Source organism: Larus michahellis, chromosome 2 (genome assembly GCF_964199755.1).
Source record: "Larus michahellis chromosome 2, bLarMic1.1, whole genome shotgun sequence".
Classification (NCBI taxonomy): Eukaryota; Metazoa; Chordata; class Aves; order Charadriiformes; family Laridae; genus Larus; species Larus michahellis.
In genome coordinates this window covers 36211980-36232196 of record NC_133897.1, presented here as the reverse complement: position 1 = coordinate 36232196, position 20217 = coordinate 36211980, and the positions used below count along the sequence as shown (strand labels likewise).

The 20217-nt window shown below is 39.3% G+C and overlaps 1 protein-coding gene across 3 annotated transcripts; it reads right to left on the bottom strand.

The window, feature by feature from the left end:
- Positions 1 to 231: 231 nt before the first annotated feature.
- On the bottom strand, positions 232 to 15859 carry CCDC126 (coiled-coil domain containing 126). 3 transcript variants are annotated; one of them, XM_074574859.1, is made up of 4 exons: positions 15772 to 15859; positions 5456 to 5592; positions 4409 to 4809; positions 232 to 1864 (listed from the first exon to the last, which is right to left on the bottom strand). In XM_074574859.1, the coding sequence occupies exons 3-4, from the start codon at positions 4644 to 4646 to the stop codon at positions 1683 to 1685; spliced, it is 420 nt and encodes a 139-aa protein (XP_074430960.1). In that variant the 5' UTR covers positions 4647 to 4809; positions 5456 to 5592; positions 15772 to 15859; the 3' UTR covers positions 232 to 1682. The 3 variants fall into 3 exon arrangements, with proteins under 3 accessions (XP_074430960.1, XP_074430962.1, XP_074430961.1); XM_074574861.1 differs by having other exon boundaries at positions 5456 to 5587; positions 15772 to 15815; XM_074574860.1 differs by lacking the exon at positions 15772 to 15859 and adding an exon at positions 14140 to 15286.
- Positions 15860 to 20217: the final 4358 nt, after the last annotated feature.

Sequence of the window (20217 nt, the reverse complement as noted above, 5' to 3'; positions counted from 1 at the left end):
CCCATCAGTTTATTTTCTTCTCATTTCTTTCTCCCCTCACCTCTAACCTGAGGAAAGTTTCAGGGCATTAGAATTTCAAGAGACAAAGAACTCAGTGATCGAGTAGGAAGAACACCAGATAGACTGCTACTAAACTTCAGAGACGTACAATCTTCCAATCCAGAAAAACCTAGAGCACATGTAGCAAGAATGACAAGACTGGTAAAAAAAAAACACACACGAACAGGAGCCTTTAAAAGTACAATTAAAATTTATTTTTCCTCTTTCTGCGTTGAAGTGACTATATGTTTACACACAATGTGACAGAAAAAAAAAATCATCCGGATGCTAACTAAGGTTGTAAGTGTATTTTTGCTTTATAACAGTCCAGAATATCAGCAGGGAAATGAAGAAAAAAAAAAGCACATAACTTTGGATGGTATATCATCCAGCACCTTCAATTTTACTGGTTAGATTTTTTCCTTAATATAGGATTAGACCACCCCCACGTACAGCACACTTTTGGCAAAAGTCCCTGAATATACCCCCTCCCTGCCCCCCCCCCCAACATTCAGTACATTTTAAAAAACAGGCTCAGTGTCACTTTCTCTTTAATAAGACTTCAGTAACGTTTTGAAACACAGTGCATCCACACTGCAATTCACTTTGCTGTAAGGCTAACTTAGACATAAGGCAAGCATTACCTTATCTCTCAAATATTCCATAAAACACCCTTAGAACATACATCTCTGTTAAATGCAGAGATGCCTTGCTTCCCCTCATTGCTTTTCCTCCTATCAAAAAAGCAATTCAGGGAGATGGTGTGCTATACTCATCACAAATTGCAAGGTACTAAAAAGTTAAAAAGAAACAGCAATGAATAAAAATAAACAGTATTCACATATCCAAAACTTATTTCCATCACTTAAATAATCTTATCTGCAATTACAAAATACATACACTTAAATATCTTTGTAAGAAATAATCATCTAAGATATCACAGATTATGATTTGCTTTTGATAATCTAACTGCCCTAACTCCAGCATAAATATATACCTGGACAGTGTTACTACCTAGGATGTCTTCCTATTATAATTAGTTTTCTTAAATATACAGTAAATTCTCTCTACCTATTATGACAGATAGTGCAAATAAAGACATTCTTTGGGTCACAATTTTAAAATATTACTGCCAAGGCTATCCTCAATTTAATATTTTTTTAGTAAATGAGTAACAAAATATTATAGGTATACACATTTTCTAGCATCTGTTTAACAATGCTTTTTCCTCAGTTACTTCAGCTTAACGCAGATCACAAAAAACGAATAAGCTACAATACTGCTCACCTATCCAAAAGATATGTTATATTTATACTTAAATAAATATATTTAGAAACCTACCAGTAAGTTCCCCATCGCTTTCCATTTATTGTTATTATCCAATGGCATACTACATCAAATTGTAATATCAAAATATCTTTAAAGACAACAACGATGACTTCAGAAGTACTGCTCAAAGGCAATGAAATAATGCTTTGAGAACCTATGCACATAACTTAGGCCTACATAGATCCAGCACATTGTATAATAGAATAGTTTATGCTTCTTTTAGAGCCAACTACTGCTTTGCCTTAGCCAGAGATAAAAAGCTTATCTTAAACATTACCTATCATAGGTGTAGCAACACAAAGCGGCCCTGTTTGCTATCTAATGTTGCTTGCTGGTTTTACACGTTTATTTGAAGTTACTGGCACATGATTGCTAGTTCCATTAGTGGTATTTGTTGCTGAGCCATTCACAACAATGTAATCAACTTTGTTTTCCAATTTCACAAGGCGTTGTAAGATGTCATCCAGAAGAACAGCAATTGTTCTCTTAAGATCAGCTGAAGATAATGGAAAAAACAAATTAGATCCTGTTATTTACTATGTGTGGAAAAGAACTGCTATTTCAACATATTCACATCTTAAGACTTGCTATCCTTCCTACTATACTTTTTGGGAAAGAGTGCAGATGTGTATACAAGTATAGAATTAAACAGCTGCTTGTTTTTCTTTAATACCATTTCTTTGTTATTTTATGCACAGATCATACCACCATAACAGTGAACGGTGAATGAGGCCAATTAAATATTCAAGTGTAAGAACAAACCCATTATTTGGAACATTAGACTAGTGACTATTCAAAAGCAGTATTTCAAATATCATCCAGACAACAGCACTAGAATACCCAGCTATGACATCTTCTAGCCTTGAACAGCAACAGAATATATTTAAATGCTTTCCAGCATAAAAAGGTAGTTCTTAATAGCTTTCCTCTAAATAACAGACCTACCCCACAGAAAAACTGCTATGAGAAAGTATCTTACCACTTCGTACATAAGCCGTAAAGTAGTTAAAAAAAATCCATATATTTAGGCTGATATTGATTGAAAAACAAGAGAAAAGGACAGTAAAAGAAATTCCCATATTCCAGAACACACAAAAAGTAACAGACCTTTCAACAAAAGCTAATTACGCTGTTGTCAATGTTCATATCACTATCTTCTCTCAGATATAGAAAAAGTGAACAAACTTACCAGGTTTTACAAGGGGTTAAGATCCCCACAACACATGCAGACGCACATAGACTGCCTCTTCCCCCCAGCCCACTAATCAATTCTTAAGCAACGAGAAAAATTGGGGAGGAAAAGCACAAGTATGAAAGTGAAAAGAGAGGAGTAACCTAGATAAAATTAAAACACTACTAAGTAAATTTAAAAAAAAACAAACAACCCAAACCAAAACAAAAAACCACACACCTCAGGCCAGTCCCTCCCTCTAAAATTAACCAGTTCTTGTTTAGATCATCCATCTTGGTGGGTGTGGGTGTGTGTGTGTGTTTGGAATTTAAGACATTGCTATACAATTCGAGCCAGAGCAGGGTCTGCTGTCAATGACATGCCGTGGGTCATGTACTCTGTAGTACCATTTCGCGCTCAACAGTCTGAGGGAAGGAATTGCCCACTCGAGTTGTGAGTCTGATGATCAGCATGTAGACCAAGAGTTGACTTAATTTTTCATTAAACTTCAGACAAAACGTCAGAAGGCAGATCTTGTTTGGAAATACGCTGTAAGACTTATACAGCAGTAGAAAGCTGCAGTACACAAGGGGTTTTTAAAACAAATTACACAGAGAAGTAATTACACAGTAGAGGCAGGAGGTCCTTGAAGACAAAAAAATTGGTGGGGGGGGGGAAGGAAAAGGGGAAGAAAAGAAAAAGTAGTCTCTTACTGTGGTAAAAATGTTAACTTAATGAATGAAAGAATTAAAGGCTAAGACATTTTGATACTGTCCTCCTCCTCTTGGATTGCTTGCTGCTCATCTTGTCATTACAGACTTGCCTCCTTGCTCCTGAGCAGCAGCAAAAAGAGTTCAGACATTTTTTCTGCTTGTACTCTTACCAGAGTGCATGTAAAGGGCAGCCTACAACTGGTAGAGCCCACGTTTTTAAGGATTTCTTAAGAAGGGGATCAAAGTACATTAACATACATCTTTACATATATATTTTTTTAATATTTCTTTTTAAGCTTTGTACTACCCTTATTTTCACAGATACATTGTTTTCTTTAGGACAGATCACAGGTACTTTCTTCAAATTTACTCCCTAAGGGCTAGAGCTCATTGCAGCCTTCCCTCAAGAGAAGCTATGAGGGACCAAAGAGTTAAAATTATTAAGACATTTTTACAGCTTTGCTAAAAAGACCTCAAAACTATAGTCTCAAAACTATCTTTTCTGTATTTCATAAGACAGGCACAGGCTCTAGTAATCTATTACCAGTGAATACTGGCCACATACTCATCAAGTTAACAGGTACATCAGACAGAGAGATACGATGCAGCAAGCATCAAAGCTCTAGAGAAATGGGACCTTATCTCTAATGGCTACTTCTAAAGCAAGGGGAGATCCTGCTAAATCCATAATTTCCTTTCAGTCTCAAGACTGCAAACTCAACTAGTATGTCACTTTCCACTGCTTTTTTACTACTTAAAGAGAAGAAAATTAAATAAAAGCAGAAAGTTAGCAATGAGGCACAAGAAGAATCTGCAATGTTGAACTGACTTAATCTAAAACTTCGTTCCCATATCAAGCATGTGCTTATACCTCAATAGCTTAAAATTCAGAAAAAGCACAATCTTCTAAGTAACAGTAGTCATATACCTGGAGATATCTAAAAAGTTCCTGGAAAACAAAAATCTCATATATCAACCTTGATTTTGCACCACATCTTAATCTTCAACTTCAGTGAATAAACTAAAATCAAATCAGTTAATACAGAGTTTCTTCTCCTAAAGAGCAGTATATATTACTTTAAAAAAGAAAAAGTATAACTTCAGTTTTCAGGAAAAAATAGATACTTAAATAACTAGTATGGTTTTTTCCTCTTACCATATCCTGCCATAGAGGCTCCACCGCCACCGTTCATTAAATTTTTATTTTCTTCTGCCAGTGCTTTGACATATCTTTTACTTAGGTCTAGTATCTGTCCACGCAACTCGGCGCTGCTTTGGCGTCTTGGATACTGAAAAGTGTAACGTAGCAACATCAAACCCCAAATGATTCCAAAAACTAGTAAAAACATACTCAGTTTCTGGGACATATTTTTTCTTGAAAAGGTTAGAAACATTTCTGATGAAGGCCCCAGGCGTGTCTTAATTTCAAGAGAAGTAATTGAACTTGGCTTTGTCAAATTATATTACATACTAAAAATAAGATTTCTATGAAGTAAAAAAATCTTCTGGATGGATCATCTTGAGTACATCTTCTCATGTTTTAGTTGGTCTTGATTCCTGAAATTTGTAAAATATCACTTGGTTATTCAAAACTGCTACAGTTGTTGAGATCAATGACAAATATCAGCTTCCAAATGCAGTATTATTGCATAATCTAGCAAACAGTTGTGGATTTGTATCTGCTTAGAGGTGCAGTAATTCTTCTCTCACCTGTTTTATCCAAGGTTTCCTCTTCTTACTTTTACCAATTTTTGTTCTCCAAAAATCAAGAGTTCTATGCTTCTACAAATCACCTTAAGTATTTTAAATACCATAATTTGGAGTGCCGTTAAACCCAAATGCATCTCAAACAAAATGCAATATCTAGAATAGCCTTGTAAAACACTTATACACAACATTTTGATGAGATGTACACACAAGGAAACAGGAATACATCTACACACAAGGAAAATATCTTGTGAAATTATTCACTTGATTCTTATTCCTCACTCAGAAGCATAGGGCGAGTATAAACAGATAAAATGCAGAACAAAGTTTCTCGGTTGGTTAGTTAGTTTGAAGTTGGGCATCATCCTCTTCTGGTTTTGTAGAGCATTACGGTTGGGGTTGTTTTGGTGTCTTGCTAATAAATAAATAGAACCAAAACGAAGTGGCACATTGCACCCACTTTTAGCATTTTACTACCACTTTAAAAAAGTCTTACCATAGTAGCCAATTCTGATCCCTCAATAGATTAAGGCTTTGGGAGAACAACAAGCAGTAGGAAGCTTCAGCAGTTAAACAGCAAACATCCAGAGAGTTTGAAGCGGTATGAGCCAGACATCTTCAGGGAGCTCTGTACTGGGGGGTTAAAAAAAAAAAAAAACAACCACTAAAACAAATTGCAGGACTGAAGAGACCTTCATTTGCACGTGGAGTGACAGAAGTTCAGGGCTTCAAGCCACATGCTTTTAAAACATAAATACAGTTTTAAACCTAACTTGAAGCACTTGTTTTGGAAGAACGTAGAATACATTTCCATTTTATTATAAATGTATACATTTGAATACTCAATAACTGATTTCAATATACTTCTAAAAAAATCTTGGTAAGAATCTCACTGAAATGTGTCCTTCTTGTGCTATAAGACAGTGACAGCAAATGTTCCAGATTCATCATATATATATAGACACATATATTTGCATACTTATTATTCCCTTATTCATTTCCCCCCTCAAATAAATCTGATCTTTTTAGTCTCTTTACATATGTATACCTCATATTTCTCATTTTTCAGCCACCTCTGAAACTTCTCCAGTTATTCAATACTTTTTTTTGAGAGGGAGTTTTAGTATTTAAGATGATCTAGATAAAGCTACTCATTTTACCTAGTAGTTATGTTTTCCCTGTTATTCCCCATTCTTCCCCACATATTACCTGACATGAGTACTTTTCAGATTGAAGTAACACGTTTCATAGAGTTCCCCACCAGACTTTCTATAGTGGTACGCAGGTCTCTGTTTTTATTAGAATATCGAGACCAAATTTCTTACTGTGCTAAGCACTCATCTAAACTGAACTCCGCCTCCATGGTATTTTTCATCACCTGTGATGATCAGTTCAACTGGCCTTATGCTGACACACCAGGATCTGCTGCAAACACAAGTGTCACCGCCAGCAGGGTTCCGAGTTACACTTGTCACTTATCCTTCACCCTCACTCGAGATAATCCTCTCAATAGGTAGGCCAACGTGACTGATTCCAGCAGCAAATTTTCAAAGTGCTTTAAAATCAACACGCATACCTAAATTATTCTGAAAATTATCATCCTAAGGCAGGGGCAATATTAGGACCCGGACACCAAAGTTGCTGTAAAGTAAAAAATGACTGTGTGTAAAATGCCCAACAGTAACTACCAGTAAATAAAACCTTACTTTTACCTTTGGGCATACCGTAAGCGGCAATCACAAGTCACTGAATGAGGAATAGCTTACCTCACCTTAACTGTGGGATAACCATGCGCATGAACAGCTAGCCAACATGCAGTAATTTGAAATCCCACTGTAAATTCAGTGGGATGTACTTTGTTCAAAAAATGTGCTTATCCCTCAAAAAACTATTTTTAAGACACAAATTTGTCTTAAGTACATAAAAGAAGAGAGAAAACAATAAAGACTTACATTCTACAGTATCAGCACGAATATTTGGAACTGTGTGGTTAAAGAGTTCCTGAAACAGATCCTCCATAAACATGAGCTAGCCAAAACTCCTTTTCCGTAGCTCTTTGCCAAATCCATGGCTCTGCACTCAGACTTTAAAGCATAAACTGCACCTACATCATTATGCATTAACACAATCCCTGAATAGTATCAAATATGATGGAAAACATTTACATATGAGGTCCAGGAGTAGGGTATTCACATGATGGCTCAGAGACCAAACAGTATCTCTCAAGGAGAGACCACAAGTTTCAACCCCCATTCCCAAAAGTCTACATTTTATATTACAAAAAAAAGTTTGCCTGAAAATAACAGATATCTCTTGTAGAATTTAAATTAAGTTCAGCTCTCCACAGATCTCCAGCTATATCTCATCCTGAAGCATTTAGACAATATCACTACAGAGCTTTAGAGTGGAAATAATTCTGCCATCACACTGTAAATAAGACCACAAGCCAGGATAAGAGTCCTAGCCAAGAGGAACAGATTGAATAAACTCCCGCCAAGTAGCAGTAGGAATTACAGACTGGGTCTTTGCCATGTATATTTGATTCACAGTGCAAATGCTGACTACTGAAACTAATGGAAATCAAGGACTTAACCCGCTGGGCAAATGGCATAACATCCAAATACTGTTACTGGGCAAAGGAACTGGGAGTAAGGTGTACTAAAATGAAGGGAACTATCTGTATTTGTCACTTTTCCTATGCATTTTTAGAGGCCATTCCACCTTAGTGAATTCCAGTGTAATTTCAAAGTTCTGGAGATTTTGTCACCTCTTTCTTCCTGAAGCATGCAATTCTAGTGACACATAACTTTTTCATTTATTTTACTCTGAAAATGACAAGCCCAAGCCAGGGGCAACATTAAAACTTGGAACTACAAGCAATTCCTGAACAGAGGATCTGGGACAAGGTTTGCCTTTCACGGACATAGAGTTTGGTTGTCTTCACTATTCCACTGCTGGTTGTCTAAGAAATGTAATGCTAAAGCCTGCCAATGTGGATTTAACACTGTCCAGTGGTACCACAAACACTGACACACATCTGGCAGCAAAAGCCATGAACGGTGCAACCTGCTCTAGGTGACCCTGCTCTGGCAGGGGGGTTGGACTAGATGATCTCCAGAGGTCCCTTCCAACCCTACGATTCTATGAACTAAGACACTCATCCTCTCTAAAATAAAATCATGTCTCTATCCTCTAAGCTGTGTTCCAACATCACTCATATATAAATTATATTAGTGAGTGCATGAAAAGAAAGGAACAAGGGCCAAAGAAAAAGCAACAGAAAATCCATTATATGTTCCATAATAAAGCAGTTCTAGTATCTCTGATGCTACTTAACTAAACAGTTGCATTGGGCTTTCAGTTTGAATACTGACCCTTCTCCATGGAAACCAGCCCATACTTATAAAACATCATACTTGAATTTTGTTGCAAAGTCTTCCTCAGATTCTGCTTCACTTATTCCCAGCCAAACACAGAGATTATATTCACGTACAATGCAAAAAATGCAACATTCTGTAAGGCAAAGGAATGTCTCTTACATCCTCTAAAACAATCTCAGGGTATCCTGAAAACAAGGCATACCCAAATCCTTAAAATATTACAATGCATCTGACAGCACTGTCAGTTCTGCTTGTCAGTCAGCTCTCATGAAAGACCAGTACATATTCATTATCGTTTTTCTAGTCTGTCCGAGAGATCCCAGCCTTCTGAACCACTAGAAGTGGTTATCGGCATCAACAGGGCAAATTTAAAACTATTGCAGAGATGGTGTGTTCCTTCTAGTTTTGAAAAATGTACAGGACAGATGAAGATGATTATTTATAAGAGAAAAAGAAATCAGCAGGCCCATCAGGTATTTTTGGTAGTTATTAGTAAACAGCTTTAGCGAAAAACTAACTAAACAGAGTCAACAAGAGATGAAAAATACAGAAAACTGTAGCCTGAGAATCCCATTTCATTCAAGGATCAAAAAGACCTTAACAATAAAGCCAAGAAAAATGCACTGAAAATAGTACCGTTAACATACAGTCCAATAAAGTCACCTCTTTGGTTATATATTTTGAAAGACAGAATGCCAAATACTGAGGCAGTAGTTCCTCAGTGATACCCTAGAGACCTATACACGACTCTAATGAACTAAATATATTGAGAAAGTAGCCTTGATAAATTGGAATTTTACTCAATCTGTTACTTGCTACCATAATACTTATCTGTTCCTCACTGCCAAATTATGATCAACAACAACGTGACACAATGAATTCAAAAGCAAGTCTGGCTTTGCAACCAATTATTATTATTAACTGTATGAACGCAAGAAGTGATTTATCAAGACAGAGAATTAAAAAAAAGTTCCAGATATAGTCATAGAAGACTGCATCCAACTACAGACAGAGGACGGGGGGAAAAAATTAAAATCTTGTAACAGAACAGAGCGCAGACAGAAATTAGGACAGTAAAAATAAAAGCTGACATTAATAATTACTACACAATAATTGTACAGTACAAAATTAGAATTTATTACAATTTCAGTGGGAACGTAACAAGTTTATGAAATTATTAAGGATTTAAAATTAACATTAAAATTATGTCTATATGAGAAATTTCTATTAAATTAATGGCAGCAAACATCTCTCACTACAGTGAGGGTACTGTATTAGTAAACAATAAGCCATGCTCTAAACAGGCATGATGATACCTCACTGCAATTGCCAACGCATATTTCAGGAAGACAAAAATCACAGCGCATTACAGAGAACTGTGGAAATATTTCCACAGTTCTATCAACTCTATCCTATTACTTTTCTTTTTGTGTCTATTTAGAGTGTGCTCCCCCTGGCCCATTTACCTCTGTGAAATCCAAAATCTTTTGTTTTTTGATTTTCCAAAAGAAAACTTTGAACATCACGGTCACTCAGCTGACAGACATCGCGCTGACCATTCTGAGTGCAGACAGGCTAGTTCTATGTTATTTGGAAACCTATCAGCACAGTCGCTGTGCAGCAGTGAAAATGGGAAGTCTAAAGAAGGCCTGACACAAAAAAAAGAGCATAGAATGTATTCACTGACCAATTAGTCTTTGAAGACAGGCACAATGAAAAAAAGCACAGAGATGCCCAGGAGCTACGTGCTGAGACTTTTTGGAACACCAAAAATGATGTTTGCATTCTGGTAATTTGCTGTCTTAGATAGCTACCAGTTTGGCAGTAGGAAAACAATCTGCATGAGGTACAGCTGACAAATAGGTGCCCAAAGAAGTTAAGTATATCCTGTTACACAGGACCACAATTCTTGGCAATACACAGGAACTTAAGTTCTCCCTTCCTACACACCACACAAACTCCCTTTCACAAACCATCTTACCCACATCATTCATATTTAAAACTGGTGCCGAATGAAGAATCACATTCCTCATATTTTTAAGAGCACATGAGTCCTTGAAAAGATGCCGATAAAAGCATTTTGCTGCACTGGCACATCCATATTGGTGACTTTTGCAGACCAATCCTTTGGTTCCTAGGTTCATTAATCAGGTTCAGACAGCTGCATAGTGCCATGAAAGAGCAGAATATCCTACGCAGAGGCAAACTACTACCAGCAATGTGTGTCCCCAGACAAGCGAAACCACTTTGGGCTGTCTTTTGATGAGATCAGCTCTCAGCTTGTTAAGTATTCCTATTATCGTTGCTGTAAAATTTGGTCAACAGAAAAATGTCACCAGCAAACAGGGAAAAAAGAAGCATACCCTACTCACAAAACCTCAGCAATGCCTGACACAACAGACCCCATCAAAACACTATACCTGTGTCCTGATGAGACTCAAGGGTCTTTCGAGACTGCATCATAGACCAGTCGATAGAATTTATATTAACACCTGCTAGGCTCAAGTGAAAAGAACAGCACTATTCAACACACTGCCATCTTAAGAATAAGCAAGAAGGCATATTTCGGGGGGGGGGGGGAGAGGAGGAGGGGAAAGGCTGCCCTATAAGTATGATGGCTCCTGGTTTTAGCAGGAGCCATCATTTTTGGAATGCACTGCCAAAGGAGTCTGCCTAGTGCTTGGTGTCTTTTCCAGGACATCTATCTTTTTACCTTCATTCCTCTTCCTTCATCCTGCCTTTACATGCCCCAGACTTGCAATTACCAAGGAACACTGGGGAAAAAAATTAAAAAAAAAAATCACTTTGCCTTATTGCTACCTGTCTTTAGGGGAATACCTTTAACGGATATTCCAAGTGAAATCATAGAAAGACATGAGGTTTAAGGGAATAGCAAAAATGGGTAAGTAACTACCAAGAATATCTCTTCTTCTACAGTGCTGCAACAAAGAAAGAAGAAAATCGCCTTGTGTGCTCCTGCCATTCCCTGTCTCTCAATGGAGCCAAGGGATATCTGGGACAACAAAAGTCGCAGCTCACCAAGCAGACAGATACTGTTTCTGCTGAAAAGCTGCTGGGACTGCCTCAAGCATATCTTAAAACAGGAACAGTTTTACCTCCTACAGGCTTCTAAGAACAGCGCACAATTTGTTTTGTAGCAACACTTTGAGTTGAAAGCAAAAAAGTATCGCTTTAGATTTGAAAACCTACATATCAAGTTCCCAGCGGCTCTGGTAAAAATCATCTGAGTGCCCAAACACTAGATTACCTTTTGTATTTCAATATTTTAGAAATACTGGTGACCTGTTTCTACTTTCAATGCATGTAGGACTATTTGCATTGATTTATTTTACACTTTCTGCCAACAATTGTTTTTATTTTGGATCATGTCGAAGGAATCTGATTAAGTACTTTTTGTTACCTTAAAAGTATTCTGGCCCTTTTTAAGCACCTCCCTCCCCAGCTTTATTTTGCCTACTACTGTCAGTGAATGCTTTTAAAATAAACCAACTATTTAAAAACAGAAATCCTTTGTTCCTTGCCTGTGGGCAGTCAGCCAAGATCCAAGATTTTGAGAGGGGAAATGACCTGGCAAGGGTTGTGAAGAAAATTAAAGCAAGCAGATATCAATGGGGACAGTATATTATACTTGCTGAAGTTCCCCTCCTCCCACTGGGTCCATCTGGGCCTCAAAACATTTCTACATCTCTGTATCGGCTTCTTCAAAAAAAAGAAAACCACAACCAAAAACTTCACAGCAAGACCCTTGCTCATAAGAGCCATAGTTATGACAAAGCATGTGGTAGACGTTGTGCTTAGAGACACTGTTCAGTGGTGGTTTTGGCAATGTTAGGTTGATGTTTGGACTCGATCTTAAAGGTCCCTCCCAACATAGATGATTCTATGATTATATGAGGTACCTTCTTAGCTCCTCATTTCCTGATAAGATTGTCACAATTGTTTCATTGCAGTTGAACACTAGGCTATGTCAAGTACTCCCATGCAAAGTCATAACTAGTACCTCTACTCCCTTGTGAAATTTCACAGCTGTGTTTGCACCACTCTTTCCAGAGCCCCTGGGACTCCGAGACTTCCTTCCAAGACGATCATATAGCTAATTTTAGCTAGTTTTACAGAGAGACATACCTGCAAGATGGTGAATGTAGGCTATTGAGAAGAGAGGTATTTTCACTGAACATTTTAAAGAGAACTAAAAGGAAGGAGGGTGTCATTAAAGAGAACTAAAAGGGGAGTCAAGTAACAAAGTGCCAGCTGCAATGGTGGAGAGATTGCCACTGCAGAACTGGTCATACACGTACACACAGTGCAGCATCCACAAAAACACGATTCCCGTAGAACGGTAACAAAAAAGGGCTTGTACCACTGGGGAGAGAGAAAGTAACTTGTCTGGTTTTATTTCAAGAAACCTGCAGAACTCAAACTGAGTATGGACATGTGCGAGGTGTCCACCAAAAGTATGTTTCAGCAGTAAAACTATAATACACACCAGGCCTCAGATTCAGACTCCATCCCAGGAGGCTTATCCAGTTGAAGATTTTCGAAAAATAACACTGGAGGAAACATTAAGCCAGATAAGTTCTTTTCTTCTACATCTTTTTATTATTTCTAGATTGACTTGTCTGTTTATCTTAGCATAGTAAGAATTATGACAGACAGTAGTTAACCATCGCACCACACTGGCGTACACTGCAAAATATGTTATTGCTGGAATTAAGTACAAGGTACACAAAAATTTAACAGGATTACTTCTACCATGGTAGCCTCTTATTTCTTCGTTACTACTATAGAGACCAATTTCAGTGGAATAAGTTTTAAGTCCTCTTGTCTAGGCCTCTAGTCTAGGCCGTGGTTTATGTAGGCAAGGTACCCATTTAGTTCTGAGCAATCCAAAATTAATCTTTTAAGTTACATTGGCAAATGGTAATTTAAATAGTTTTTTGTAAAGTTGACAATCATAAAAGAAAATTTAGGAAACTATTAATAGTGCTTAGTTGAGGAAACCCAGCCCACCTAACGGTACAAGTTTTCAATCACAGGTGAAAGAGCTTGTCAAATAACAAATACCATATAAAGTACATTTTAGCAGTAAACTTGTACCAGGACAAAACACATTCATTTGAATGAATGATCTCCACAGATTTTTGACAGCTACTGGAAACAATTTAATGGCTATTTTTGACACTGGTCTTCAGATATATTGACTACACGGCTGACAATTTAAGCTGACAGCATGTATTTGTCTTACTTACAGTTTCAACAAGATGCAAGAACTAGTGCCCTTAACTGTTCTTGGCAAAGGTACAAGTGATCATGAACTCCAGTGGAAATATTTTACTTTTAGCAGTTAAATGACACTTGGTCCCCAAGCTAAATCACAATACATTATTAGCTAGTATCAACGCCTCCCTCAAGGAGCTAAAAGCCAAAAGAAGTGTCTAAAAGCAGAGACTAGAAAAGCTTTTTTTTTTTTTTAAAAAAAAAAAGGGAAGTAGCTTTATTTCCAACTGTAAAAGCTTTAGGAAAAAGGCCTATTTACTAGACCAAAGGAATTCCAGCATAATTGCTTAATCCTCTGGAGTTCTCAAGTACCTGAAATGAATTATTAAACAATTATATATTGGAGCACATAAAATAACAGAAAGAGGCCAGAATAATTTAGGCGTTACACACATGGGTATCTCCAGCAGTCAAAATGGGAACAAAGGTAGCAATAAATTTCCACATTTGATCTAAAACTGCCATCACTCCACTTTTGACATTAGAACAAAATGCTACTTACAATATATTGTTCTCATCTTCATATTGTCTCCTTTCTTTAATATTCTTATGAGTGTAACAGCAATTCATGATATTTGCTCCAAATTAGACACTAAATTACAATTAGAACAAGTCACATGCATGCTTAGCTATTATGCTCAGCAAGTTCATATTCTGAAGGTTCTGTTAAAAAAAAAAAACAGGTCACAATTCCTACAAAGATCACTTTTCATAGTGAAAAGCCATCCCCTCCAATTCATCCACTGAGGGGGCAAAACAACAAAAAAACCCCACAAAACAACAACAACAAAAACCCCCAGTTGTTAACCTGATCTAAACCACACATCATGTCATAGGACAGAACAAAAACTCTCTGCTTTGCTTTTTGGCACGCAAATACAGAAATTACACTCCATTCTAGCTGTCAGTATCTTTTAGATGACAAGATACATAAAAGCAGATTTAGAAGATGCTACCATTTTAATTAGAAAACTGAAAAGAAAGTTTATTAATAATGAATGATTAACGGAGCTAGAGAAATAAGGTAGAAATAATAGTATGTTATAAATATTTACAGAAATAAAATTAAGAGAAGAGTAAAAATATAGTTAAAATATAATCAGATGTTACATATAAGAGTAATTTTATTATATTTTAAGAAGGAAGCATTATTCCACAACTTTTGCTGTCTGGAAGTTTCATATCTTATATCATCCTAAAATTAAAACAATTGTTTTGCCCATTATTTATTTTGTGCAAGCTTGTTAATGCCAGAAGATCACTCAACCCAACATTATTAAGGATCCCGCCTTTGCTTGAATATGGATTAAACAAACATTGTTTTTTCTTCCTTCTAAGTTCCATCACATCATTGTAAGAATGCTTTGCCTCTCTGAAAGTTAGGTCCCTACAGTACAAGAAAGACATCAATCTTGCAGAGTCACTGCAGTCAGTTTATGATGGAAAGGCCACTGCAAATGAGGAGGGAAACCAGAAAACCCTTGTTTCCTTCCCTGCTTCCTCACCATCTAAGGACACTGCATCACAGCCCTGGAGTAACGTTAACCAGCCAAGGGGAACATTCGGAACAGCAGAACACACCGTACCGCAGCTCCTGCGAGCGGGGCCTGCAGTAACACCGCCACCGGAGAGACCCGCGCTGCCACCGACAGACGGAGCTCGCAGAACCCGAAGGAGCCCCACCTGCGCGCAGCACCGAGCGCTCCGCCAGCCCAGCGGCACGACCCGCTGCGGAAGGGTGAAGGTGAAGAAAGAGGGAAAGGCTGACGGCTGCACAAACGCCGCCGGGGGAGCGCAGAAGCATAGCCGAAGCCAGAAGGAAGCGTAACCTGTCCCGAAGCAGGGGGTAAAGCCTGAGAGAGGGAATAACGCGGCGCGCTCAGGCGAAGTGAAAACCTGGGTTTGCCAGGCCGCGGCTGCCCGGCTTCTCTCCTCACACACTGGCCGGCTCCCCCCCCGCCACCCCCGCCCGGCAGGGCCGTGCCGTCTCCCCACACGGGCCGCCAGGCCTCCACCACCCTCACTCAGGAGGCTTTTCCTCGCCCCTTCCCCAGCCACAGCTCTTCCACACCCCGCTCCCGGCGCCTCAGGAGGACGGAGCAAACCCCCCTCAGCCCCAGCAGCCCGCGGCTACCTCCACTCGCAGCCCGCCGCCGTCTGACAGGCGCCGCTCCCTCCGCTTCCGCCCGCCTTGCGCCGCGACGCACCACCTAAGACCCCGCCTCTTCTCCCGCCCCGCCCCGCCCGAGAGCGCTGCCGCAACGCCCCCTCCGCGCGCTGCCTGCGGCGCATGCGCGGCCGCGCGCTGCCCATTTCACGCCGGCTTAGCCGCTCGTTGCAGCCGCTAACTACCGGTGACCGCCGCTGTCGCAGCCGGTGGCTGCCGCTGCTCCTGGGCCTCGCTCGGGGTGAGGAGGCCAGGCCGCAGAGCCTCGCGCCCGCAGGACCGCTGCCAGGCCGGCGGGGAGAGAGAGCCGCGGCGCGTTGCCGGGGAGCGAGGCGGGCTGTGAGGGGGCGATACATGACTGCAGGCCTGTTATGCCTTTCCTGGAAACGTTCGCTGTCGGGGGCCCCGTCCGCTTCCGGGGAAGCTGGAAAGCTATGTGGCCGTGGCCATCATTTCTCGTTGCCGTCCATAAGTAAAGATTTCCTTCAGAAGTGCAGATCGGGAAAGGTGTCGTTTCTGCCCTCTAACGGCGTGAGTGAATTTTGACAGCGGCCTGAGAAATGAGTGCTGTCCCTCAGCTCTGCCGCAGGGGCACTTTCCCGTCACCCATGCTCTCGTTCTTGTAACCCGCAGCTGCACAAGCTGGGCTGTTCGTGGCTGGGACGGTACTTAAACTCCCACCGTGGCAGACACGTAAACAAAACCCACTGTGGGTATAGGACTGCGCTAGCAAGCTACCTCAGGCTCTTCCTGCAAGGTGATACTGAAAGGAAGTTGGTATCAGTTAGCTAAAAGTGAACATAAGGGCATGTTCAACAGCTGCACTGTTGCTAGTATTGAGGAGTACCTGTTGTTTACCCCAGCTCGATGCCTGTCAGGATTGTCCCTACCTAAACAAGCTGAGGTACTGGTTACAGGTCAGATGTTGCAGGTAGGTGTTAAGGGAAGGTCCTGCTTGCAACACTGCATCCTCTGCAAAATAAACACAGTTAGAGCAAGCGTTGTCTTGCTGATCCCACCACTACTCCAACTCCCCATCAGTACCCCTACACCAGCACTGCGCTGCATCTTTCCCTCCCTTCCAGTGCGTGCCAGAGGCTACCTAGCTCCTTTGTGGTTTTCAACCTTTTTTTCTGCACAGATTAGATGCAGGAAAAATCAGCATTTAAATCTGTTGATCTAATAGAAAAAAGGATATTGATACATCAGAGAGGTTAGTGGCCTGGACCTAAGTAGACAAACAAAACTGTTGGCAGGTGGTAAATGTAAGCCAGTGAATCAGATGCATATAAAACTTTTCTAATGTTGAGTAGTTTGCAGTCCCTTATTTCAGAGTCTTGTCAAACATATTTTGGAAAAGGTTTTTTTTCTTTTCTTGTTGGTCTGGAAAATACTGGTGTTCAACTGAGCGTTAATTTAAATTTGAGAAAATTAGGCAACTATTGAACTGGATAGAAGGATGTATTTCCACAGATAATTTAGAAGCAGCTGCATTGAAGGAATGATATATTTATTTGATTATGCAATCCATCTCATGGGCAAAAGTCTTTTGCTAAATTATACAATGTTGAATGAGGACAGGCAAAAAAATAAAAACTTAAATACTTGATAAGTAAGCCTTTGAGTGAAAAGATTGACTGTATATTGTGCAGCACCAATAAAATTGTTGCTAGAAGTGTTTTCTAAAGCAGAATCACCTCATCCATTTCTGTGGGTATTTTCTCATCAAGATTCCCTCTCGAAAAGATCAAAAACAGATGGTCACGTAACAAACGTACTGCAGCTATTTACTGCCATTTATTACCATACTATTTGCTCAGTGATTAATCCTTTATTTTCACAGACGTGCAGTGAACAGCTGTAATGTCTGCAAATACAATTTATATGGTATTTAGAGCTTACTAGGCAGAGAAAGGGAAATCTGTCAATGGTGTGATCACAGGAACATTTGCTTGTGGAGGTCACAAAATTGTATTAAGAAATCTGTCTCCATTATAAACGTACCCTCTGTTGACAGGAACTTTCAACTATTAATACCATTCTTAATTCCTGTTGCCTGAAGGCCTCATGTATTTGGCCATCTTTCATGAACATGCATCTCACAATATTATGTGATACTTTTGCCCCTTATCCAAGATGCATGGTAAAATCTATATCACAAAATAACATCAAGCACCTTGTTTCTCTTCAGTGACAAATGAAAATCAAACCTTAACAGTGTTTACATGGTCATCATATTTGTGGGTAATAATATTCTCAGGATCATTTCAAGGGATAGATAAAAGCCCAGGACTGCAGGAGTAAAAACTTGCTATACTGCAGCGTTCCGTATTGTTTTTCAAAATGCTAAAAAAGAAAAAACAGGTTGCTGCTGCAATGTTATCTTTGTTCCTTTCCCATGCCATTCACTATCTGTAGACTGTCCTTCTGACATTAATTTGCATAGCTATTGCTCTGTCCTTTTCAAATATGTGTTAAGAATTTCCTCTCTCATGATACTTTCAAACTACTTAACGGTAATGGCTAGAGAACAGCACTCTGACCCACGTGCTTTGTGATTAGTGCACCTGCTGCCTTCTTACTTAACTGATTAATCCTCTAATCTGTATATGTAGATAAGAATGTATACACCTTTATACTTTCCTTACTACTGCTCCTATTTTTCTCTCTTCCGATCTCTTACCAGTAGTTTGTACTCTTTCACTTTAGGGAATGGGTCTGATCTGGGCCCATCTTTCCCCCCAAATTGTGAATATTGTATACTCACTACCGCATTAAAGCTAACAGTATGTTACAACAGTATATTAATATTGCTTGAAAAAGCTCCATAAGGCATGCTTGAAGTACATATAATTATGCCACATTAGTGTATCTTTTAGGCTATCTCTAGCTGTTTTCTGTGTTTGAACCATCTTCTGTTTAGCAAAGAGGCTCCCAAAGACACAGATCAAATTTGCAGTCTGTCATGGTTTTGGCCAGATTGACCAATCAGAATGACAGATGGCCCTTCCGCCCCCCCGCCCCCCCGCCCCCCCCCCCCCCCCCCCCCCCCCCGTCTCTCTCCAAAGAGAGGAGAGGAAGAGATAAGGACATTTACGAGTTTAGAAAAAGAACTAAACTACTTTAATGAAAGTATTAGTAAATAATGAAATAATTAATAAGTATTTTTTTTTAAAAAAGTATACAATATATACAAAACCGTATCCAGCTCCCAGGATGATGATCGTGTCACCAGCAGGCACAGGGAATGTCCCAGACTGCAGTCAGTGACAAACAGGAGCAGGATTTTGGATCTGGAGTCAGGAATGCCCGGTTCGGGATCAAAAGCAGACAAACAGACAGGGTCCTCCTTGGACGTCAGCCATTGAAGAAAGAGAGTTGACCTTTTGATCCCTTAGCTTTATACTGAGCATGATGCAGGTGGGATGGAATACCCCTGTTAGTTTTTGGTCACCTGTCCTGTCTGCTTCTTCCTACAGGTGGGACCCCTCTATGCTTTTCTGCTTCCAACCCTCTAATGGGGCAAATAGCGAAGTTAGCTGACCTTGGTTGTTATCGCAATAAGTCTAAGCAAGAGCCTCTCTGGATACCATTCCTTGGTATAATCAGGTCTTATCACTCTGAGAGTGAACAGTTTCTGAACAACATGCTGTTAATTTCAGAGTTTAGTCAGTTAGAAGAGGCCCAGCTAAAAAGTAAAATTACAAAACAGAAAATTGGTTCTGTTATACCTCAAACCAGGACACAGTCTTACTAACTAATAAATTGTGAAAGTTGAAATGTGATATCAAATAATTATTGTCTTTATACTCCAAGAAGCTACAGGTAAGTTATTGTAGAGAATAATGGATGCAGAAGACTTATGGGAAAAAATGATGAAGAGAGCTTGTATTTTTCAATTTAAAATGTAAACCTGATTGGACTTTTTAAAAATAGGTATTTGTGTCAGTGACTGCCATTTTTATTTTAAGTTTAATTGCCAGAACACTTTAGGATCACAGAGATTAAAAAATCCTGCTGGAATAATGCAAACATCTTGAATGTGTGCATTAATATTAGTGTAACTCCGGAGCTGGAATCACAATGTGGGTGAGATCTTATATATGTACATTTTACCAAAAGGTATATTCCTGTCCTATGTTCTCCTAGCATTTTCCCTTCTTCCCCTGCTTGTTTTTTTTTTAGTGTAACCATTATGTATTTTCAATGGGTTCTTCATATTCCACTTTTTCAGTGATACACCTTATGGTAGAAGAGTGATAAGCATTTTCATCTCAGAATTTAAGCATGCCCTTCATGCTCATCCGCTTTTGTTCCTGGAGTTAGATTACAGGCAACATCATCCAGGATCAGAATCAGATTACACCACAACAGCATATGATCTTGCAGTAGAATAAATGCTTTGTTAATAAA

Excerpts from the sequence above, each read along its gene's own strand:
- CCDC126 (XM_074574859.1), bottom strand. The coding sequence starts at position 4,646 with ATGTTTCTAACCTTTTCAAGAAAAAATATGTCCCAGAAACTGAGTATG. Across the intron at positions 1,865-4,408 it reads AGCCTCTATGGCAGGATATG|CTGATCTTAAGAGAACAATT; the intron begins GTAAGAGGAAAA and ends CATTATCTTCAG.